We start from the raw sequence: 20,178 nt of genomic DNA, 5'->3' as shown, positions 1-20,178 counted from the left end.
CTACTACCAATATCGTGAAAGAAGGCCGCACACTTAAGCAGCGAACCTGGCGGATGATCTTGACAATTTCCAACTTGTTTATGATTTGCATCGAGTTTTATCCAGTCTTAAGTATTTGGATTTAATGGTGAAGGGTTTTTTTGTAAAAATTTGATGATTTATTTCTTCAATTTGAATGATCAGATTTGAATTGGAATAGTTGAGCAAGATAGATGGCGTTGAGAGAGCCCCATGAAAGTTGCCAAGTCACGTACGGTGTTGGCATCACGTTGGCGACATTCAAAGGGGGAGTTGGTAAAATGACATAACAACTCAACCCCCCTTTCCTCCGCCTCACGAGGCTATCAGGTTCTTTAACTCCCCCCAGCAAAGAGGTCCGCCTCCCTCGTCTATCTAGCAGCAGGAGCCCCAATTTATGGGTCCGGACCCTTTTCTCTGCTGTTATTTCTTTTTTACTTTAGGCTTTTATAATAAGAGAGACGCATACATATTGGGAAATCTCCCCTTCGCACACAACGTAGAGGCTAGCGAGCCTCTTGGTGCTTTTTATTTTAGTAATACATCAGATTGTCGACTCAGTTGCGAACCGTCCTTCCTACCAGACTTGTCGCAGAGAATTTCTCTCTCGTTGGTAGGTTGATTTTCTTCTCTAATCTGCGTAGTTGTGATTTTCTTTGAGTTAAATCGTTCAGCAGCGCTCCTAGCTATTATCGGATTAGCTCAAGTTTGTCACAGCGACTGAACCACGTTTTTATAAAATTTTTCTTTTTTTTATGGTATTTTAAACATAGATCAGTGGGAATAAACATCTCGACGTATTGCACGAATCACTGTGGCGTTCAGTTTGTGTTTATGCGTGCGCGTGTGGAATTAGAAAAGAAATCTAACAAAAAAATAGAAGAGAAAGGCGATCAGCTGTTGTGACGTCACCAGACAACTTTTTCTCTCTTTGAATTCGACAAGAACAAAAGGAAATAACACGGATTCATCTCGTGATCCATAGGAACATAGCCAAAAAATTGCAAAATCTCTTGCTTCAAGCCTTCAGCACAAGAAAAAAGCAATTTGTAAAAATACATTTGCGAACGAAGATTTGTTTGGCTAGTGGCTACGACGACGAGGTCGTATTAAACGGAAAGGCAACGTTGTTGACGCCATAGACAAAAACTTTTCCAGCTGGTCATCACATCCTCAATCGAAAGCGCCCTCTCGTACTCACTACGCCCCAGACCTTTTTCTCTGCACAGCCTGCGAGCTTCTCTCTTTGTTCCATTTTCGACTTTTCAACATCATTCAGGTGAATCATCTTTTTTGCAATCGATTGATTCTGTAATTCAACTTTTACAGTGGTTCATTTAGTGGAGAAATTTCGCGTGATTTTCTTTGTTTAAATGGGGTGTGTATGTGATGTGTGTGAGTGTACCAAGAACCACGGAAGGATAAGAGAACCGAGGGGGGTCGTCAAGGCCAAGTCAAGGCTCAACTTTTGAGACCTGTGTTTTACTAGTCGTCGTCGTCGTTTTTGCATTAAAGAAAGATAGTTTTACTGACTCCTGCTTTTCTTCTCTCCTTGCTTAGGTTTGACTGCTTCTTCATTTTGGCCAAGTAACTCTGCAGTTTCGCAATCTGCACAGAGTTTGAAACAGAAAACCCAAAGACCTTTCATCCAAATAATATGGAACAGGAATCCAACATGCAAGCTCCTCCAACCCTTTGCAGATCAGGCTGTGGCTTCTATGGAAATCCTGCCACCGATGGGATGTGCTCAGTGTGTTTCAAAGAGGTGAGTTTCCTAGATTCTATTCGGCTATTTTTAACTACCGTTCTTCCTGAATTAATAAATATAATTCAACTAAATTTTAGGCTGTGAAGAAGAAGCAACAGCAGCCTCCGTCTCCAACAAGCAGCAGCACCCAGAGCACAACCAGCCCTGGCCGTAGCAGCCCTACTTCCATCACCACTGTGGCCTCTAACAGCTCAACATCCTTGATCACAACGGGGACCTCCCTTCCTGTTGCTTCACCTGCAATACCTGTACCTTCCTCTGAGAACAAAGAAGTATGTACACCATGATTTTTCTTTTTTATGTGTTGGAAATATCATGCTCCATCCAGAAGTCTGACTAAAATGTTTTCTACAAGGTTGGAGCTGCCTCTTCCACCCTGTCTGCTGCAACCAGTAGTAGCAGTTTGAGCAGTTCAGTAGCTGAAGGTGACAGTGATGCTGCTGAAGCTCTCGATAAAGACGGGAAAAAGAAGAAGAACCGTTGTGCTACGTGCCGTAAGAAGGTTGGATTAACAGGTACACGGTCGTTCCTTCTCTTGTCTTGAAATGATGAACCCTCAAACAAGTTGCTTAACCAAATTCCGAATGTTTCGTAACAGGTTTCGAATGCCGTTGTGGGGGACTCTACTGTTCTGTGCATCGATATTCAGACAAACACGAATGCTCGTTTAATTATCGTGAATTGGGAGCAGAGGAAATCCGCCGAAACAATCCGGTGGTGGTCGGCCAGAAAATTCAAAAAATCTGAGGCACCACTTGACTATTTTGTCCTATACCACCACCATCAATCCTCCATGCCCTCTTCATTAACCCTTTATTTTTTTTATTACCAAGTAAAGAAATTCGTTTTTTGTGCTGCACATAGCTCCGTTGTTATACTGGAAGAGGGTTGCTTATGAAAGCTAATTAGAGCATCTTTCACTTCTATTGTACAAATTTAGGACAAAATAACTTGGCTTATTCCGTTCGAATTCATTTTGTTTTCTTTTTTCATCGCTACCTCTTTCCTACCTATATTTCAGAAGGGGTTGAAAAACTACAGAAAGCAGTTCTTAACATCTTGTTGGATGACCTAACGTGGGTAGAGTACCACCACTCCCCCTTTTCTCCTCCTATAAAATTTACTTTAAACACCCACTTTTTCAATCTCTTTTGGTTTCTTTATTGCGTTTGTATCACCCGGAATATATTCGATCCCGATCTTATTTTTTTTTCTTCTCTCCCTTTTGAGTTAAGAGTATAATTGGGTATCACAAATTTTTTAAAATATTCATAGGGACGAAATGGGAGTTTTCAACAGAAACATGTGTCAGTGTATGTTGCTAGTGTTGCGTCGCTTTTTGACTAAGGAAATGTTTAAACGCACTTCCATTTAACCACATTTTAAAACATCGTAAGTGGGATTGAACTTATCCATCGTGTGTGTGTATGCGTTCGAGTGTGTGTGGTGTGTGTTTGTATCTACCAAAGCAGAAGCAGCACTTTCTACCGGAGTAGAATGAAAAATTAGATCGCAATCAATAGTTGATTCTTCATTTTCACCCCTTTAATTTCCTGTGCTGTGGATATTTCGCTTCGTTGTATTGTACTACCGTTTTTCTCCCTGCAGTTGTATTTCGGAAGTGATTCAATGATAATACACTAGTTTTTCTTGTCATTGTCTTTAATATATTTTATTTCTCAATTTTGTTGAAACATTTCAAAAACTAACAATTTGCAATAAAATTTTATGACAATGGGGAATCATCATCGTCATCAATCATCATGGTTTCAGCACGTCGCCCAGAACAATTTACCAATAATCTATGGATTAGCCCATGTTTAAATGCAGCGTACAATAGAGCTGCGACCAATATTACGACTAGAATTGGGACTACTATGTTGACTGCTAATGCGGCGGCTAAAAATTTAAAAATTTATGAATTAAAATACTACAATAACGATACTCTTTTAATACAAGTAACGACGAGACTTACGATCCTTCGTTGAATCCGACACAATCGTTTCGTTAGCTTTTGGCTCAGATGATGAAAGGGTTGATACTTCTGGAGGTGGATTTTTTACAGTAGAGCAAATTCCACTGTCATCCCTCGTAAATCCTGTAATGCACCGGCATTCGCCTTCATCGGATTGACCAACTTGGGAGCACGTTTCTTTTTCTCCACATTCAAACGGCCGATATAAAGAACATATTTTGTTCTGGTGTTGGCGCAATTTTCCTTTCCCGCACTCAAGTTGCAGATTATTAATTATTTGTTTCTGTGTGCAAGAAGAACCAGCAATTTTCTCATTTTCTGGAACATTCTCACATCCCGTAAGTATCAGGCCCAAGACAACTGAATTTGAACTGCTGGAAGACTTTTTCAAATTAACTTTTAGGTAACCCTGCCTCTTAATTTTTTGGCTTGAGGAAACAGGAAAAAAGTAACCTAACAAAATCCAAAGTAATTATTTATTTTTCAGTAGGTTTCAATAATATGAAACATGGATCACATACCAGGAATGGCTTTTTCTGTTTGGTCATTAAATATTGCACGCCACAACACTACTCCTGAGTTGGGAATATTGGCATTTATTTCAATTGCTGGATCATTATCACATGTGGCAGCCAAACCAACAGAAAATTTGAAATTCTAGAAAAAAAAATTTGCTCATCACAGATATAACAGAATAAAGAAATAAAATACATTACTTCAGCTACTGATGCACATTGCACAGAGGAACAATTTCTTCCTGTTATACAACTTGTTTCAGGTGAACTCACATAAGGTAAGGAATGGATTAATTGGTCAATTTCTGGACAGCTTTGATCGAAACCTATAAGTAAATGGAAAAATTACTGCGAGATTCGAGAAGGATACAAGCAAAACAAATTTACCGTTTAATTTGTAGACCATTAAACTAATAAAAAACAATTTGATGAAATTTGAAGATAGCATTTTCCGCACTTTCAGTAGTCCAAACAATTAAAATCTCCAAAAATACTGTACATTTGATTCATCTAGAAAGAATAAAATTAATGATTACACAACAAAATTCCTTTTTATTATTATGATAACGTTTTGCTCAAATCTAAAAACGAAACAATTTGCATAAGAGCAGACGACAGTTAAGAATCGATGTTGTTTGCAGATCGAAAGTAACGCATATCGAATGCAAAATTTTGGAGCTCCAAAGCAACTCGAATTCATTTCCAATTTTCTCACCGGAATATTGAGTCATCGATCTAAACTCTTTGTGTGTTTACGTGTGACTAAAAGCCCACCACTTCTTGAGGTGGCAAATTAGTGGAGTAATGGCGTCAACTTCTTCACAGGACGCTTGGTACCTCGCCCTATTAGGGCTGGCTGAACATTTTCGAGTTTCGACGCCTCCAAATATTCGTATGTGTGTACAGTGTCTTCAAACTGTATTTAGTTTTAAACCTCCACCACGCGTAGAAGCAAGAACACATCTTCAATTGGGAAATATTCTTGTACTTTACACAAAAAATGTTGATTTGGCCCGTTCTCACTTGGAACAAGCTGTGAGTAACACTCAAGATTAAACCTCGTTATGACTCATTAATGACAAATCTATCTTTTTCATCAGTGGTATCAATCACAGAATATTGCTGCCTTTGACGACATCAAATATGAATCTGCAAGTCTTCTGGCAGAACTTTATGAGCAACAGAATCAAACCAATCTAGCTAAACCTTTGTTGAGAAAAACCATAGAAATGTCTCAACAGAATGTTTTCTGGCACTGCAGATTACTCTTCCAGCTAGCTGTAAGTACCTATAATTATTGGCACACACATTTTGTAATTGATTTTCCCATTTATTGATTGTGTTTTTCTCTCCAGCAAATTCATTCCAATGAAAGAGATTATCTGTCAGCCTGTGGTCTCCTGGGAGTTGGAGCTGATTATGCACACATTTCTGGAGCCCAGTATTCTAGATTATTGTTTACTCTCAGCAAATGCATGGTATTACAAGTTGCTGCCACAATTACTTTTAATCATTTGCCAAGACACATTTTCTTTTCCCTTAGTTACTGCTGATTGATAAAAAGTTCAATGAACTTCATCCCCTACTGGCCCAAGTAGGACCAATTATTGATAACTGGCAGGGCTCTCTTCAACAAAAAGAATATCTTAAAATATTCTTTTTGGTCCTGCAAGTATAATTTTTGTTCAATTTAATTTAAAAAAAAACGAAGGGAAACTATTCAGTAATTTTGTAGGTGTGCCAATGTTTGATGTCTGGGCAGGTGAAGAGTGTTAAACCATACTTAAAACAACTGCAACAAAGCATTCAGACCATTACGCAACCAAATCTGATGCCTAGTGACGAAGGTAATTTTGTTTAGGAAAGTTCCATTAAAACTTTCTCTTTCTTAACCGCCACAACATTTACGATTAGATGTGTCAGCTGGGAATTCGGGTGATATGTTTGTATGGATGTCGAAAGAACATCTGTGCGTTTTGGTTTACGTTGTGACAGTTATGCATTCGATGCAAGCCGGCTACATGGACAAAGCCCAGAAGTATACAGAGAAAGCGTTCCTGCAAATTGAGAAACTCAAACGTCAGTCGCCAAATCTATCTATTGTAATTGTCCAAGAGAATAACTGATTCATTTGTTTTTACAGTATCTGACAACCGGAGTATTTTAACCTCTTTCCACATTCTTCTGCTCGAACATTTGATTCTGTGTCGATTGGTCATGGGTCAAAAAGGTCAAGCTATTCGGGAAGTGGCAACAGCAGCCCAATTGTGCGCTGCAGGGCCTCCTCGTTTGCTTGCCGCTCATTCAGCACAGTTGCATACTTTGCTGGGCCTGTATGCAATGAGCATGAATTCTATGGAAGCTGCAGAAGCTCAATTCAACGTTGCCCTAAGAGTAGGATCAATGAACAAATTTTCCCAATTTTTCTTTTTCCAATTTTTTCTTTTATTTCAGAGCACAACGGATCGTGAGCTATGGACATTTGCAAATTTGAATCTTGCCATCGTTTACTTGCGAATGAAACGTGAAGGGGATTTTAATAAACTTATCGAAAACATCAACCCTGAGACGTTGCCGTCACACTCGCACAGCTTGCGAGCAGCCGCTTTCTACGTTCAAGGACTGCAGTGTTTCTTCCAAGCTCGATACAACGAAGCAAAGTATGCAAAATTACACCACCCATTAAAAAATAAATAAAAATTTTCATTTTAACCTCTTTTTTGTTCATGGATCTTCCTAGGCGCTATTTGAGAGAAACGTTAAAAATGGCCAATGCTGAAGACCTAAACCGCCTAACTTCCTGTTCGCTTGTGTTACTCGGTCATATTTTCCTCTCGTTGGGCAACAATCGCGAGGCAATGAACATGGTCACGCCGGCAATGCAACTGGCCTCCAAAATTCCGGATGTTCACATCCAACTGTGGGCGTCAGCCATCCTAAAAGGTAAGTCATTCGATAACTTGGAACCTTATTTATTTCAATGTCTAATTTTCGGTTGATGTCCGATAGATTTGTATCGAATGTGCGGCGACGGAGGGAGAGAAGCCGAGGCGTACCAAACTCACGCCAATTTCTCCCAGCTACTTATGAAGGACAATTATGCATCACACCAATCTCCAGAGCATGCACTGATTACGTGGATAGAACAGCCACTCGCCTCTTTCCTTCAGCTCGGCACTAATAATGCCAATAACTTGGGCGCACCCAGCACCTCCAATATGATCATGCCCACTCCCGGTTCTTCCTCTCTCATGTAAAATCAGCGCAGGTACGTCACATACTTTCTCAAACCACCCCCAAAGCCCTGTAAATGATTGAATAGAGTGTCTCGTTCTTGTTTCCTGGTCTGTCGTGTTTTCCCTGTCTCTCTTTTCTTGCAGTAAAGTTAATTGAATTCGATCCGGAAATTCGATCTTAATTGTTTTCGAGGTAGTGCTTGATCCGTCTCCTCACGTTGCAACGCAAGGTAAAACTTGAACCCACTCCTTACGTTGCAAACACCAAAGGCTATTGTAAATAATCGAATATTTTTCGACGCGACATGTTAACTTAAAAGCTCGTTTAATGTATAATTTACTTTACATCGAGGCCAAAGTTGTTTGATTCTACTGCGTCTGGATTTCAACGTCGTCATTTCCCTCCCTCCTATTCGTTCTCTCACTCCATGTATTTGATAACAAAAGTTTCGAATTCATCAATCCTTTCCTCCTCCCCCAACCCCTATATCCCCCTTGTACCATATAAAATAGAATGCGTTGTATATGGCATAACTCAAAATACACACACACGCAGCCGCGTGCGCGGATTTTCCTTTTATACAAAAATAATCTTTTTCTCTAGTAGTATGCTTCCGTCAACAACAAGAAGACTGGCCTGTTATATTTTACTACAGTCTCCTGCAGTCAATTTATTTTTAGGCTCCTAGGGTCCTACCTCGCTCTACTCGTTGCAGTCACATCTGTAACGATCATCGTTCGGAAGTTCGAAGGGGAAGATCGAATTAGCCGCCGACTTGGTATCATCATCATACATCAAGCACACACAAAAAAGTAGATGGATAAAGAAACCATCTATTTTATTTTGTTTATTTTTTATTTTTTTTTCTTCCATGATAGAAGTTTCGGTGGACAGCAGAAAAGAGGCACCAGCACCCGCCTACGGATGGATCGTTTCGACGGTATAAAGGCGGCCATGGCGCTGGCAGCCGAGCTTAGTCGGGCGTTGTCGCTGCTGCTAAACAGACGCGTGTTTCGTTCACTCTTTTAAGCTTTTTCCACATTATCTTACTAAATTTAAAAGTAAGTTAGCAAATTGTATTTCACGTCAAAATTTTACTTGATCTTCATAACTTGACGAATGTTTATTGTTTTCTGTTCCAGTGTCGCTGACTGGTGATATGGAGGAGTACGTGGTGAGTTGTTCTTCCATTGTCCATTTTGTGCCTTTTGTGCCCATGACGTCATTTTTGCAAGCCTTGCCTTATGGCGAAGCAGACAGTCAATTCAAGGACTTTCAAATTTGACTTGAAATTCTTTCCTTGCACCACAAGAGTCTCGAGTGAAGAATTTCAATTGGTTAAACTAGTATCACTAGCCGGATCGCCGGTTTAGTTTAGTCGATTATTTCCCGATTACTTTAATTTCGTGATTTGACACTTTGCGGAATGAAAGGTGCAAGAAAGACCTTGCGGACCATGACGTAGTCATTCACGTATTTCTAGACAGTCGAAGCTTGTAGTAGTAGACCGGCTCACCTACGCATACATTTGAATGTCAAACGAAAGACACACGGAAAAACTACCAAATGTTGTGGTTGATTGAAATTCAATTTCGTGAATCATCAGTCACCTTGACAAGTAACAAATGTGGAATGTATATGCGGATGGTGCCGGTTGTACTCCGTATATCCACCGGCGGCGGATTAGAAAGCAGCAGTCGGCGGATGTTGTAAAAGCCAACAAAAACCACTAACCGGGTCTGATTCGTAGGAGTTTTCCGCCCTTTACAACATTTCCTCGGGTTCTTTTTGGTTATGGGAGTCATATTTTTGTTGTCTCCCCGATTCGCCATGTTTTCGGACACAGAAGAACCGCTCTTCCGTGAAAAAGAAAAGCTAACCCCAAAAAAGTAACTGGGTTTTCTTTGACGTGTCTAGACGTCAAAACCTCCGAAAAAAAATGAATTCTCCCGAACCTTGTGTGGTTAGTGTAATCATCTTGGAGTCCGGTGGGGCAGCACGTCTGCGGTACAAACCTTGCGGTCGGGTCGAATTTCTCATTCAATATTTGGTACGATATTAAACAAACGAATATATATGGTAAGGTCCAATCTTGGTACCTCAAGTCCTCATTCGTAAATTGATCCATCGTTGGTTAAACTTGAGATTGGGAGGTTCATTGGCCGCCAAGCAACGTGAACAAAAAAGAAGTTGTTCTCACGCCAACGATGTATTTAATTTAAAAAAAAACGAACTGCGTGATCGATCGTTGTTTCTATAGTCAAATCTTGTACTGGGTTGCAAGTCGGACTAGACGGAAAGTATACATCATCTAAGCGAAATGCTATAAAAAAAAAGGAGATTCTCTACAACAACCCAAAAAACCTTGAGCGATAGTAGAGACGGTAGAGAGACAGCCTGGATCCAGGCCAGCCGCAGAGCCACGATGGCCCCATAACCGAAAGCAGGTCGCGTGTGTAACGGCGTCGAGGCCGACCGTCTGCGGCCCGGAATCAATACAGCTGTGTGTGCTGTTACTCGTTAACCCTCTTCCATGTGCGTACCCGTCACTTTGTGTTCCGTGAACAGTAGCGAAATAGTAGGAACATTTATCACAAAATGTTCTTTTAGGGAGGACCGCAGAAGCCATGGGTTTTTTCAGAACAGTGTGTATGAAATTTGAAAGCTATATATATCCGTGTTGGTTGGGGATCACGGGGGCAAAAGATATCAGAAAAAGAAAGACGTGGCTTTAAAAAAATTGCACGCATTGTTTTTCGCCGCCATAGTGGACGAGGGCGTCGGGCCAATGTTGTTTCCCTGCCAACTTTGCGACGAATAAAGAATTAAACGTGACGGTGTTTGATTCCATAAATTGACCTAACCGTGTTTCTCCAATATAACCCTGCTAATTTAAAAATTTTGTTGTTGTATAGGAAGTGCCAACTGTGCTGCCTGCAGCCAATTTCGACCCGGTGGCCGACGCCCATGCATTGTAAGTGTTTTTCGACTTCTTTTATTACAGTCCAGCATGGACATTGTTGCATTGCTAATTGGAAATTTTAATTTTTTTTCCCCCCCTTAATATTCATACAGGCGAGCTGCCATGAAAGGATTCGGTACGGATGAACAAGTCATCATCGACATTCTGTGCCAACGATCCAACGCCCAGCGTCAGGCCATCACCGAAGCCTACAAGAAGGAATTCGGTCGGGTAATGCACTTTCAATTTACACGTCACACTCGCGCCGGAAAGGTTCTATTACCCCTTTCCGCACCTTATTTTTTTTCCCATTTCCTTTATCGCACGATATAACCTCATTTTTCCATAAAAGCTCTTATTATTTTATTCGGCGTTGCCGATTGCCGTATATGTGCTTTTTGCCCCCTTTTCTGTCCACTCCTTCCCTTTTTCCCTGTTTCCTATGTATCAAGGCCTTGTATATCGATACAGATGGGACTTGATACATAGGAAACAATGGAAAAAGCGAAGGAGTGGGGGCGAAGTCGGAATAGGCGAAGGTAGAATAGACCTAGTCCGGATTTGTAAAGTCCTTTTCCGGATTACGATCCGAAAAGTACCTCCACCAAAAAGAGGGTATTTCGGTCCGGTTGAGTGGGAGATCGCTTGTTAAAATTCATCTGACATTCACGATATTGATCACGATTCTATTAGATAGAAATAAGTTGACTTTCTGTTGCAAATGATTGTTAACTGAATAACCTTCTAATTTACTCTGATCGCGTGCCAGATAATGCCGATCACGTAACGGATCGCGTTTGTTCCAAAACGTGCGTGCTCGTTAACATGGTACGATATGCGAATCGATAAAGATATTGTGCGCCGTCTGAATTTTGCTGTACAATTCGTGCGGAAGAAAACGTTCTTCCACGTAGTTTTTCAATCAAACAATCAAATGTACACTTTTTAATTTCAGTAGACCCTAGGAAACATTTGGGCAAATATTTTCTTTTAAATTTTGACAGGCAATTTTCATCTCATCATTTCATAACAACGTCCGCTTGCTTCATAACCGTTAAAACTCTTCTGCATGATGTCAGGGCTTCTAGTTGGTGATGGTAGTATATTTACCTTTAAATGGCTTTCATCCATCCGTTGTAGCCCTCGATCAATCTTTGTGTTGGGAATTTTGCTTTTGTATCTTGTCCAAGCGAACATGTGCTAAGTGTTCGTCTCTCCTCTTTCCAGGTCGAAGAGGGGAGCAACAAAAAACCCAGGGTAAATCAGTCAGAACCATCTACCACTTCTGAATGCGTCCGCTCAGCTCCTTTCCCTCCTCGGCAGTAAAAATGTCCTTCCAAAAAATGAAATGAATCCAACCATTCATCTTTTGGCAAGAGTTGATCAAGTGGTTTATTTAAATAGCGAACGTTTGCCGATTATTATTTACATAACTTGTAACTGGTTTTCGTCTTGACGTTGAGTCTAGACGGCAAATGTAGTACGGTACCAAAATCATCACCCTGTCCATTGTTGGCATTCTTTAAAGCAGGATTTGATTGCTGATCTGAAAAGTGAGCTAGGTGGCAATTTCGAGAATGTCATTATTGGACTCATGTTGCCAACTGATGAGTACTGCGCCAAGCAACTGTACAAAGCCATGAAGGGAATTGGAACTAACGAGGATGTCTTGGTGGAGATCCTCTGCTCCCGCCCCTACGATGAAATTGTGAAGATCGCTAGCGCCTACGAAACCAGTAAGTAACATTGATTTAAAAAAATTATCTGTACAGATGGCATTTTTTTAATTATGTTTTTTTTTTTTTAATTTTTTTAAACAGTGTACGGAAATTCATTGGAGTCTGATGTTCAGGGAGATACAGCTGGTCCATTCCAGCGATTGCTCGTCATGGCTCTCCAGGTTCTTTCCATTTGTCATTATTTACAATAACTTATTTTAAAACCCACTTGATTTATGCTGCATATAGGGAGTTAGAGATAATTACGCTTATGATCCAGTCAAGGCGGCCGAGGAAGCCCAAACTCTCTACAACTCTGGTAAATAATCAAACACAAATTTTGCATTCATTTTTAATTTCTACTCAATAAATGCTTGCAGGTGAGGGACAAGTAGGAACGGACGAAAATGCTTTCGTTGAAATTTTGGGTCACGCCGGCCAGCGTCATGCTTACCTTATCTTCCAAGAATACAAAAAGATTTCTGGCAAGACCATCGAACAGGCTATGGAATCTGAAATGTCTGGAGAGATCCTTAATGGTCTTCTAGCTATGGGTATGTTCTCGTCGCTTGTATACATTAATGACATCCAAATGTGGGCATTAATATGGCCAAACTTTTGCCCAACTCAGTGAAAACCGTCCACAACCGCCCAGCTTACTTTGCTGACCGTTTGGAGGTGGCCATGAAAGGTTTGGGTACGGATGACGACGCTCTGATCCGCATCATCGTCAGTCGCTGTGAAATCGATTTGGCCAACATCAAATTTGAGTATGAACGCATCCAAGGCAGAACGCTTCTTAGCGCAGTTAAGGTAAATCAATTACTGCACCTTTCTAGTTTTTTGGAATCGTGAGAAATTCGTGTACAGTTGAAATCCAACCGATCCTTGACCCTTTTTTTTTAAATACTTACTTATCGGTTCATTCGACTAACGAATCAACTTGGAATTGAAAACGACCCATTATAATTGAATGTTTTGCTTGCTCCTTTGTGCATTTTGTGTGATGATGCTTGCCCCTACCCAAATGTGTACGACTACATCAATCTTAATCGATGCAGAGCGAGGAAGAAGCGGTAAGTCGACCAGGATTATCGAGTTCATCAATGCACTTCTTAGTATCTTCCTTCTCGATAGTCTTTTAACCTTAAGCACTTTCGATGTTTCTAATACCTTTAAACAAGTTAGACCCATCGAAATAGAGACATGTGTATACCAACTAGATTTCTTTACCCTTTTAGAGCTTTGTAGCTTTATGACGTAAATCATGTCTTGTAAAACTGGATTTTAACAAATTTCTTTTTGACTGATTAGGGTGAAACTTCCGGCGATTACCGTAACGCTCTCCTTGCCCTTATTGGATCTGCTTGAATTCAACACTCTCACACGATCCGGGCCGTTGAGCACCACTGCGAGCCCCCTCTTCCAGTATCCAGGACTGTAGTCACACCCTTATTCGTGTTTACTTATTTGTTATCGTTGTTTTCGTGATTCTCACGTCACTTTGGTAAAACAAAACTGGTTCATTGGTCATCTGTGGGCTTTGCAGCACGCGCTCTTAATTTTTTACATCCGTCAGAGTTGTAGCGAATTCAAACTTTTACTCTTCATGACGGTGGCAGTTTCCATCACCCTCTCCTCTACGAGTCCGCCTACTACTCCATTTTCCTCTGACGTTTACCAATGGCCATGGTCAACATTTTCTGAATTTATTTACTCGCCTCTCGGTATGCTTCTTGTATCTGATTTGGCAAGCTTTTGAATACATCAGTTATTACTGTTCATCCTTCTCTGGAAATAAAAACAAGTTTTTGTTTTATTTTCTCTGCCAAAAAGTATAGAGGACATTATTGTGGTTTATAATGAAATATTTTGACAATTTGAAGAACCGATTTGGTTTTTTATTGCAAGGTCGTTGATATCTGCCGGTTATACGGATGAAAATACAAACGGCAAATGGCCTTGTTTCCCAGTGAAGGTTATGAATGGTGTCAGATTTTTGCAAGACTTACTTTCATCCTAGTTACAAAAAAACAAAGACGTGGGCATATCAAAGATAGATTTGCAAAATAAACTATGAACATGTAAGGAAATGTAGGCACGGCCAAAAAAAACCTGTTATTTGCGTCTCCGTTTAAAATACCAAATGTCTTGGGTATAGTGCAGATGAGTGCACGCTCCAGGTACATAAAGTTTATGTAAATTCTCAAGAATAGAAACTGGTGAAAACCAGTTTTCTTTAGCAACCGTTTTGCCTTTAGGGTCGTTCGCCAGTCACCTTAACGAGATTCCTGGCTCAGTAGCAGTTCGCTTGCTGTTCGTTCACCAAGGTTTTTTAGTTTCGCTCCAAAAGTCGCAGCAGTTTTGACAAACAAATATGTGTGTTGTGATTTCTTTCTTGTCTTAGCACTTTAACCGTCTACGAATTTGCAAAGTAATTCGTCCTTAGTTATTGCTACCGTTTTCTTTTATTGTTCAATTAGTACTAATTAAATAATCCTTTTCGTTTGATTATTGGCTACTCAGTGTCAGTGTCGTGGGATGTTTTCAACGAGAACGTCAAGGTGAATTTATTTTTCCTTCGTTTATTGACGGGAAATGGTGTGTGACTGTGTGTGTTTAATAGGAATAATTTGCAAAATAGTTTGTCGTGAAGGGCTCAATTGCTACGTGCTTTGTCATTTAAGGAATTAAGCAGCACATTGTGCCAAGTTTTTATAAATTGGTTTAAGGTTTATCCAATTTCTTACTATCACATGCATCCATATCGAGAAACTATTCCTATCACCGATTCCTAGTTTAACTGGTTTCGTATCCTTGAGTGCAATCCTATCTTGTCTTTTAGCCCCTTGGCATAATTTTTTCTTTTTAATTACTTTTTTAAAATAGGAATTTCCAACTGTCGTGCCTCTGCCTGACGACGAATTCTACCCATTAGATGATGCCAAATCATTGTAAAATATTTATTTTCTCAACTCTTTACTTCCTGTTTATTTTGATTGCTAATTTCACAACACATTTGTGGGATTCCCCCGAGTAGAAGAGCAGCTGTGAAGGGATTCGGAACGGACGAGCAGGTTATTCTCAACATACTGTGCCAACGATCCTCCGCCCAGCGCCAGACCATAATCGAATGTTACCACCGCACATTCTTCCGAGTAAAAAAGATTTCTTTTTTACATTTTCATCCATTTCTGATGCGACATACGCAGTATAAACAGTGGACTACATGTAACAATTAAAACACGACTGCTTTCCTTGTCCTACTTTCAATTCCCGCGGTTTCTGACACGGTTTGCCACGAGTGAGCTGAGGTTTTACGTTGACACCTGCCTCGCTTTCTTTGGCGGATACAATTGATGTAGACCTTTAGGCTTTTTCCGATGCGCAAAATGAGTTCAATGACCGACTTTCTTTCCAGTACTTGATTGCTGATCTCAAAAGTGATCTGAGCGGCAACTTTGAAAATGTGATTGTCGGCCTCATGATGCCTACCGAAAGGTACTGCGCACATCAATTGCACAAAGCCTTTAGGAGTAAATCCCACGATGTCCTGGTGGAAATCCTTTGCTCCCGATCCCACGAAGAAGTCGCAAAGATCGCTACCGCTTACGAAGACAGTATAAGATTTTTAGATTTTAAATTAAAACGAATTCTACCTGTTGGGTTCTCTTCTCTTAAATAACAGTGTACGACTCTTCTCTTGCAAGCGACATTAAAAAAGGTAATTTTCTTTAGTTGTCGTATGAGAGTAAAAATAATTACTATTGAGTTTTTAATTCTTATAACCAGAAACGTGTGGGTCATATCAGCGATTGCTCTTACTTATTCTTCAGGTTGGCATATTTTTCATCTAGCTTTATGTGTTATTGATGATGTTCTTTAAACGAAATTATATTTATAGAAATTGAATGACCAATCATGCGGTTATGGTGATTTTGCTTACGATCCTGACATAGCAAGCCAACAGGCACGAATTATCTTCAAAGCAGGTGATAAGGCAAACTGCTTCTTGACAATGATTGAGATTTAAATGTTCAAATATCCAAACAAAAAGTGAAGGGAAATTTTAGAACGGACGAAAATGCCTTCCTTGACATTTTCGGCTATGCCGCTCAAAGGCGTCATCAGACTTGTCTAATCTTTCACGAGTACCAGCGGATTTCTGGAAAATCAATTGAAGAGACTCTGAAATCTCAAACGTCCGGTGTTCTACTCAACAGCCTTTTAACAATTGGTACGTTTCCCCCAATTGATTTGATATTAATGTTTATTTTTTAACGAGCGCTTCATGTTTTGGGTGTTTTCCTTGCAGTGAAATCCGTTAACAATCGAGCGCTGTATTTTGCCGAAAGGTTACACCGCGCCATGAAAGGTTAAAATTATACGATTTGTATTATTATGCAATATATTAACCAGCATTAATGTCAATACTAAAGGTTTGGGTACTGATGACAACTCTCTAATCCGCATTATCGTCAGTCGCTGTGAAATCGATTTGCTCAACATAATGTTCGAATATGAACGCATCTATGGGAAAACACTATTTAGCGCAGTCAAGGTTAATTCGTAATCTTATCACGTTTTCTTTCTGAAAATGTCGCATAAAAATTACGAAAAATCTATCGATTCCAATTAATTGGATTTTTCAACTGTGTTTATAGGAAGAAACATCCGGTTATTATCGTCGCTCTCTTCTAACGATTATTGGAATGGAGCAGCTGGTGAAGTCGATGCCATCGCCATCATCCTGTTGTTCTTTGACTTCTCTGTCTGACAGACAGATCCCATGGTACCAATCGCAGCAATCCTTAGGCTGGCACATAAGAGAAACCATACGGAAATTTCAGAATTAATTGGAACAAATATTTTGGACGTTAACAGATACTGTAATTTGGCGTTAATTGCGCGACCCGACACAAAACACGTTTGGTTTTCATGATCAAAATTCTGGCCAATCTTTTTTGACAACCTCAACTCCAAAGAAAAAATTAAGGAAAAACAACTTTAAAATCGTTCTCCTGCATAAATGATTTTAAAAATTCATATCATCCGCTGCACATATATCCCATTGCTTCCACTGTAAGCTAATAACTAATAATAAGCTCATTTTCGAGCTGTGTATTGTTGAATACAAATGATATTGTCAAATCTGAAACGAAAATGAACTTGTTCAAAGTAAATTGTTCTCCTTATCCAAATAAGGAAGACGAAATCAAACAAAAATTATAGGAAAACAGCTGAAGGTATTCATCTTTCCATTTAAAATTTACATATCTAAGATCTCGCAGGCAGAGAGAAGGACTTGTTACATAACAAGAATAACCGCTGATGAGCTTTAAAAAAATATGATTTTCATTTTCGTCATATCTTCGTTCGTCTCAACTCAATTTTGGTCCGATTCCAAATACTGTCTAACAGCGTATCGACACGTATCATTCGAATAATCTTGTGAATTAAAAAAGAATGCCCAGAGGGAAGCTTACGTTTTCCCCTATTTCGTTGTCACTTTTCACCCTTTTAAGGAACTTGTTTTCAACTGTGGCTTGATAACCTTCAATTGTGAAACAGAGTTTGATGCTGAAAACTGGATTAACTTATTGTTGCTCCAACTGCTAGACAGACGTGTGTTTTATTCAGTCTTATTTCTTCAACCCCTGGTTTCTGATTCGTCTATACAATTTTATAGTTGTGTTTTCTTTTTTAGTGATTTCATCGCATCCAGCCGCTAATAATTCGAAAACAGAAATGACACTATGGTGTGGCGATTATGGGGAGTACGTGAAGGTAATTAGTCTTTTTTTAAATTTTAAGTTGTGCAATATATACTGCGTCATTTCCAAATGCTGTATCTTCTTTTTTTAACACAAAGGAATAAGGCTAAGATTCATACCCTCTAGGCCATGGCCTAAATTAGAATTCTATACCTTGATGAAACTTTGTCATATGGCCAAACAAATGTGGGTACCTGGCATTAATGTTTCGGCTAGGTACTGCAGTGTTAAATGATTAATTCTGGGGGAATCCCCAACGTGAGAAGTACATTGTGTAACATCCACCCACATATCTACCCACGTATTTACCCGAAAATTTGCTAATCATAACGGTGCAACCACGAATTTATACAAGAGGGCGCTGTAGATATAAAAGCTATGTTTCGTTGACTAGTAATAACCATAAGACCATAAAAGCAACCACCAATATTTTAGAAACTCAATTCAAAAACAGGTTTTATTGTTTATTAGGAATTCCCAACTCTGCATCCAATCACCTTGTTCGATCCGCTGTCCGACGCCAAGGCATTGTAAATTATTTCTTTCATTCGAATTGCAGTTATACGTTGCAAATTCTAATTGAAATACACGGAATGTCTTGAAATGTAAATTTTTCAGGCGAATTGCCATGAAGGGATTCGGCACGGACGAACAATCCATCATCAACATTTTGTGCAAGCGATCCAATGCCCAGCGCATGGCCATCGCGGAAATGTATCACAAGGAATTTGGTCGGGTAGGGTAACGATACATTTGTGCTCATGCCAATCAAATCCTATTATTTGTCACGCGTTTATTTACAAACAGGATTTAATTGCCGATCTTAAGAGCGAATTGAGTGGCGATTTCGAGGATCTCATCGTCGGTCTCATGATGCCAAAGGATAAGTACTTGGCCAAACATTTGCGCAAAGCCATCAAAGGGATTGGAACTAGTGACGACGTTCTGGTAGAAATCCTTTGCGCTTATTCCTATGACGAATTAATGAAGATTGCAGCTACCTATAAAAGCAGTAATATTTACATTAAGATGCTCTTTATTATATCCACACATCAGCAATATTTTTTTCTTGTTTTATTTTTAGTGTACGGAAAATCTCTGGACGACGATATCAAGGAAGGTACAGTATCCTTTTGTTAAAAATAAAATCTATTATGTAATATTGCTAACTTGAGTTTTTTTTTAAATCAGATACTTCCGGGTCATTTAGGCGATTTCTTCTCAACACTCTCAAGGTTTGAGAATTTTTAGATTCAAACTCTGGAAAAGTAGAAAACAATTTCGACTTTTTTTTTGTCACAGAAATGCACGGACTCGGTCATGGATGGCGGAGAAAATACTTATCACTCGGCCAAGGCACAAGAGGAAGCCAGAATTCTCTTTAAAGCCGGTTAAAATCATTTAACATTTCATCCCACGACTGTAATTGTTTTCTAGCAAATCCTTATTATTATAGGTGAGGGTCAAATCGGGACCGACGAAAACGCTTTCGTTGACATTTTGGGTTTTGCCGCTCAAAGGCGTCGACAAATTTCCGCCATTTTTCAAGAGTACACCAAAATATCAGGAAAGACAATTGAACAAGCCATCACCTCGGAGATGTCTGGCGAAATTTATAATGGTTTACTTGATATGGGTATGTTTTAATTAATTGCATTCGGATCACAACGAACTCCAGAATTTAGTTTTATTGACAGTCAAAATCATCCGCAACCGACCGGCCTTTTTCGCTGAGCGTTTAGAATTGGCCATGAAAGGTTTGGGTACGGATGACGACACTCTAATCCGCATCATCGTCAGTCGCTGTGAAATCGATTTGGTTAATACCAAGGTGGAATACGAACGGGTCTATCATAAAACACTTCACAGCTCAGTCGAGGTAATTTCCAACGCCACACTTATTGGATAAGATGACGAATATAATTATAACAATAATGGATATTCTTATTTTTAGAGTGAAACGTCTGGCGATTACAAGCGAGCTTTGCTGGCTCTCATTGGCCCTCCTTCTTTTAGTAGCGAAGTCGCAACTCCATTATTTTATTTGTGATCCGTCTAGTGAATCGTGTGTTGACTTTTTACTTTGAAACCGGAAAACATTTTTCGATCGCCATTATCTTTCTTAATATTTATCTTTCTATCCGATAATAAATTGTAAAATGGCAAAAATGAGACGAGATACTGGTTTCTCTTTTCACATGATGGATATAC

General features: G+C 39.6%; 6 protein-coding genes and 1 long non-coding RNA gene across 15 annotated transcripts; 5 read left to right on the top strand and 2 right to left on the bottom strand.

The window, feature by feature from the left end:
• The first annotated feature begins 473 nt into the window (after positions 1-473).
• Positions 474-3,442, top strand: LOC124341337 (AN1-type zinc finger protein 6-like). 3 transcript variants are annotated; one of them, XM_046794402.1, is made up of 6 exons: positions 474-631; positions 792-1,297; positions 1,579-1,783; positions 1,864-2,058; positions 2,142-2,301; positions 2,385-3,442. In XM_046794402.1, the coding sequence occupies exons 3-6, from the start codon at positions 1,676-1,678 to the stop codon at positions 2,531-2,533; spliced, it is 612 nt and encodes a 203-aa protein (XP_046650358.1). In that variant the 5' UTR covers positions 474-631; positions 792-1,297; positions 1,579-1,675; the 3' UTR covers positions 2,534-3,442. The 3 variants fall into 3 exon arrangements, with proteins under 3 accessions (XP_046650358.1, XP_046650360.1, XP_046650359.1); XM_046794404.1 differs by lacking the exon at positions 792-1,297 and having other exon boundaries at positions 483-631; XM_046794403.1 differs by lacking the exon at positions 474-631 and having other exon boundaries at positions 641-1,297.
• On the bottom strand, positions 2,936-5,053 carry LOC124341224. The gene is made up of 6 exons (XM_046794232.1): positions 4,992-5,053; positions 4,664-4,786; positions 4,478-4,602; positions 4,283-4,418; positions 3,762-4,214; positions 2,936-3,685 (listed from the first exon to the last, which is right to left on the bottom strand). Exons 2-6 carry the CDS (start codon positions 4,722-4,724, stop codon positions 3,513-3,515), a joined length of 948 nt encoding a protein of 315 aa, XP_046650188.1. The 5' UTR covers positions 4,725-4,786; positions 4,992-5,053; the 3' UTR covers positions 2,936-3,512.
• On the top strand, positions 4,889-8,092 carry LOC124340975 (MAU2 chromatid cohesion factor homolog). Its single transcript, XM_046793835.1, has 10 exons — positions 4,889-5,311; positions 5,377-5,556; positions 5,632-5,754; positions 5,820-5,948; positions 6,012-6,123; positions 6,191-6,355; positions 6,420-6,670; positions 6,731-6,936; positions 7,017-7,219; positions 7,286-8,092. Exons 1-10 carry the CDS (start codon positions 5,081-5,083, stop codon positions 7,531-7,533), a joined length of 1,848 nt encoding a protein of 615 aa, XP_046649791.1. The 5' UTR covers positions 4,889-5,080; the 3' UTR covers positions 7,534-8,092.
• Positions 8,093-8,463: 371 nt separating this feature from the next.
• LOC124341195 (annexin B10-like) lies at positions 8,464-13,975 on the top strand. Of its 6 annotated transcripts, none has more exons than XM_046794193.1 (12): positions 8,464-8,574; positions 8,656-8,687; positions 10,429-10,487; positions 10,589-10,706; positions 11,703-11,732; positions 12,004-12,211; positions 12,296-12,375; positions 12,443-12,512; positions 12,574-12,747; positions 12,825-13,006; positions 13,255-13,269; positions 13,508-13,975. In XM_046794193.1, coding segments are annotated over exons 1-12 (1,026 nt in total). In that variant the 5' UTR covers positions 8,464-8,573; the 3' UTR covers positions 13,565-13,975. The 6 variants fall into 6 exon arrangements, with proteins under 6 accessions (XP_046650149.1, XP_046650151.1, XP_046650150.1 ...); XM_046794194.1 differs by having other exon boundaries at positions 8,465-8,574; positions 12,007-12,211; XM_046794195.1 differs by lacking the exon at positions 13,255-13,269.
• Positions 13,771-14,379, bottom strand: LOC124341622. Its single transcript, XR_006918543.1, has 2 exons — positions 14,309-14,379; positions 13,771-14,212 (listed from the first exon to the last, which is right to left on the bottom strand). It is a non-coding gene; the product is annotated as an uncharacterized LOC124341622 (long non-coding RNA).
• A 108-nt stretch (positions 14,380-14,487) lies between these two features.
• Positions 14,488-17,357, top strand: LOC124341168 (annexin A4-like). Of its 2 annotated transcripts, XM_046794136.1 has the most exons (13): positions 14,488-14,627; positions 14,720-14,757; positions 15,083-15,147; positions 15,234-15,351; positions 15,615-15,813; positions 15,882-15,917; positions 15,986-16,029; positions 16,098-16,185; positions 16,251-16,430; positions 16,509-16,568; positions 16,633-16,754; positions 16,858-16,985; positions 17,078-17,357. In XM_046794136.1, coding segments are annotated over exons 1-13 (1,080 nt in total). In that variant the 5' UTR covers positions 14,488-14,626; the 3' UTR covers positions 17,079-17,357. The 2 variants fall into 2 exon arrangements, with proteins under 2 accessions (XP_046650092.1, XP_046650091.1); XM_046794135.1 differs by having other exon boundaries at positions 16,858-17,357.
• A 429-nt stretch (positions 17,358-17,786) lies between these two features.
• LOC124341191 (annexin B10-like) lies at positions 17,787-20,121 on the top strand. Its single transcript, XM_046794187.1, has 10 exons — positions 17,787-17,980; positions 18,439-18,497; positions 18,586-18,703; positions 18,775-18,979; positions 19,052-19,087; positions 19,159-19,202; positions 19,270-19,357; positions 19,424-19,603; positions 19,665-19,846; positions 19,922-20,121. Exons 1-10 carry the CDS (start codon positions 17,942-17,944, stop codon positions 20,015-20,017), a joined length of 1,047 nt encoding a protein of 348 aa, XP_046650143.1. The 5' UTR covers positions 17,787-17,941; the 3' UTR covers positions 20,018-20,121.
• The last annotated feature ends 57 nt before the right edge of the window (positions 20,122-20,178 follow it).

The sequence above is a fragment of the Daphnia pulicaria genome, chromosome 5, assembly GCF_021234035.1.
Source record: "Daphnia pulicaria isolate SC F1-1A chromosome 5, SC_F0-13Bv2, whole genome shotgun sequence".
Lineage (NCBI taxonomy): Eukaryota > Metazoa > Arthropoda > Branchiopoda > Diplostraca > Daphniidae > Daphnia > Daphnia pulicaria.
The sequence above is the reverse complement of the archived record's forward strand: the minus strand, read 5'-3'. Positions and strand labels throughout refer to the sequence as shown.

Excerpts from the sequence above, each read along its gene's own strand:
- LOC124341168 (XM_046794135.1), top strand. Across the intron at positions 16,186-16,250 it reads ACGAATTATCTTCAAAGCAG|TGAAGGGAAATTTTAGAACG; the intron begins GTGATAAGGCAA and ends CCAAACAAAAAG. Across the intron at positions 16,569-16,632 it reads GTTACACCGCGCCATGAAAG|GTTTGGGTACTGATGACAAC; the intron begins GTTAAAATTATA and ends TCAATACTAAAG.
- LOC124341337 (XM_046794402.1), top strand. The coding sequence starts at position 1,676 with ATGGAACAGGAATCCAACATGCAAGCTCCTCCAACCCTTTGCAGATCA. Across the intron at positions 2,059-2,141 it reads CTTCCTCTGAGAACAAAGAA|GTTGGAGCTGCCTCTTCCAC; the intron begins GTATGTACACCA and ends GTTTTCTACAAG. Across the intron at positions 2,302-2,384 it reads TAAGAAGGTTGGATTAACAG|GTTTCGAATGCCGTTGTGGG; the intron begins GTACACGGTCGT and ends GTTTCGTAACAG.
- LOC124340975 (XM_046793835.1), top strand. The coding sequence starts at position 5,081 with ATGGCGTCAACTTCTTCACAGGACGCTTGGTACCTCGCCCTATTAGGG. Across the intron at positions 5,755-5,819 it reads TTACTCTCAGCAAATGCATG|TTACTGCTGATTGATAAAAA; the intron begins GTATTACAAGTT and ends CTTTTCCCTTAG. Across the intron at positions 6,937-7,016 it reads GCTCGATACAACGAAGCAAA|GCGCTATTTGAGAGAAACGT; the intron begins GTATGCAAAATT and ends GGATCTTCCTAG.
- LOC124341224 (XM_046794232.1), bottom strand. The coding sequence starts at position 4,724 with ATGCTATCTTCAAATTTCATCAAATTGTTTTTTATTAGTTTAATGGTC. Across the intron at positions 4,419-4,477 it reads AATGTGCATCAGTAGCTGAA|AATTTCAAATTTTCTGTTGG; the intron begins GTAATGTATTTT and ends TTTTTTTTCTAG. Across the intron at positions 4,215-4,282 it reads AACAGAAAAAGCCATTCCTG|GTTACTTTTTTCCTGTTTCC; the intron begins GTATGTGATCCA and ends GGATTTTGTTAG.
- LOC124341191 (XM_046794187.1), top strand. The coding sequence starts at position 17,942 with ATGACACTATGGTGTGGCGATTATGGGGAGTACGTGAAG. Across the intron at positions 18,498-18,585 it reads CTGTCCGACGCCAAGGCATT|GCGAATTGCCATGAAGGGAT; the intron begins GTAAATTATTTC and ends TAAATTTTTCAG. Across the intron at positions 19,847-19,921 it reads CACTTCACAGCTCAGTCGAG|AGTGAAACGTCTGGCGATTA; the intron begins GTAATTTCCAAC and ends TCTTATTTTTAG.
- LOC124341195 (XM_046794193.1), top strand. Across the intron at positions 11,733-12,003 it reads GGAGCAACAAAAAACCCAGG|CAGGATTTGATTGCTGATCT; the intron begins GTAAATCAGTCA and ends CATTCTTTAAAG. Across the intron at positions 12,513-12,573 it reads CCAAACTCTCTACAACTCTG|GTGAGGGACAAGTAGGAACG; the intron begins GTAAATAATCAA and ends AAATGCTTGCAG.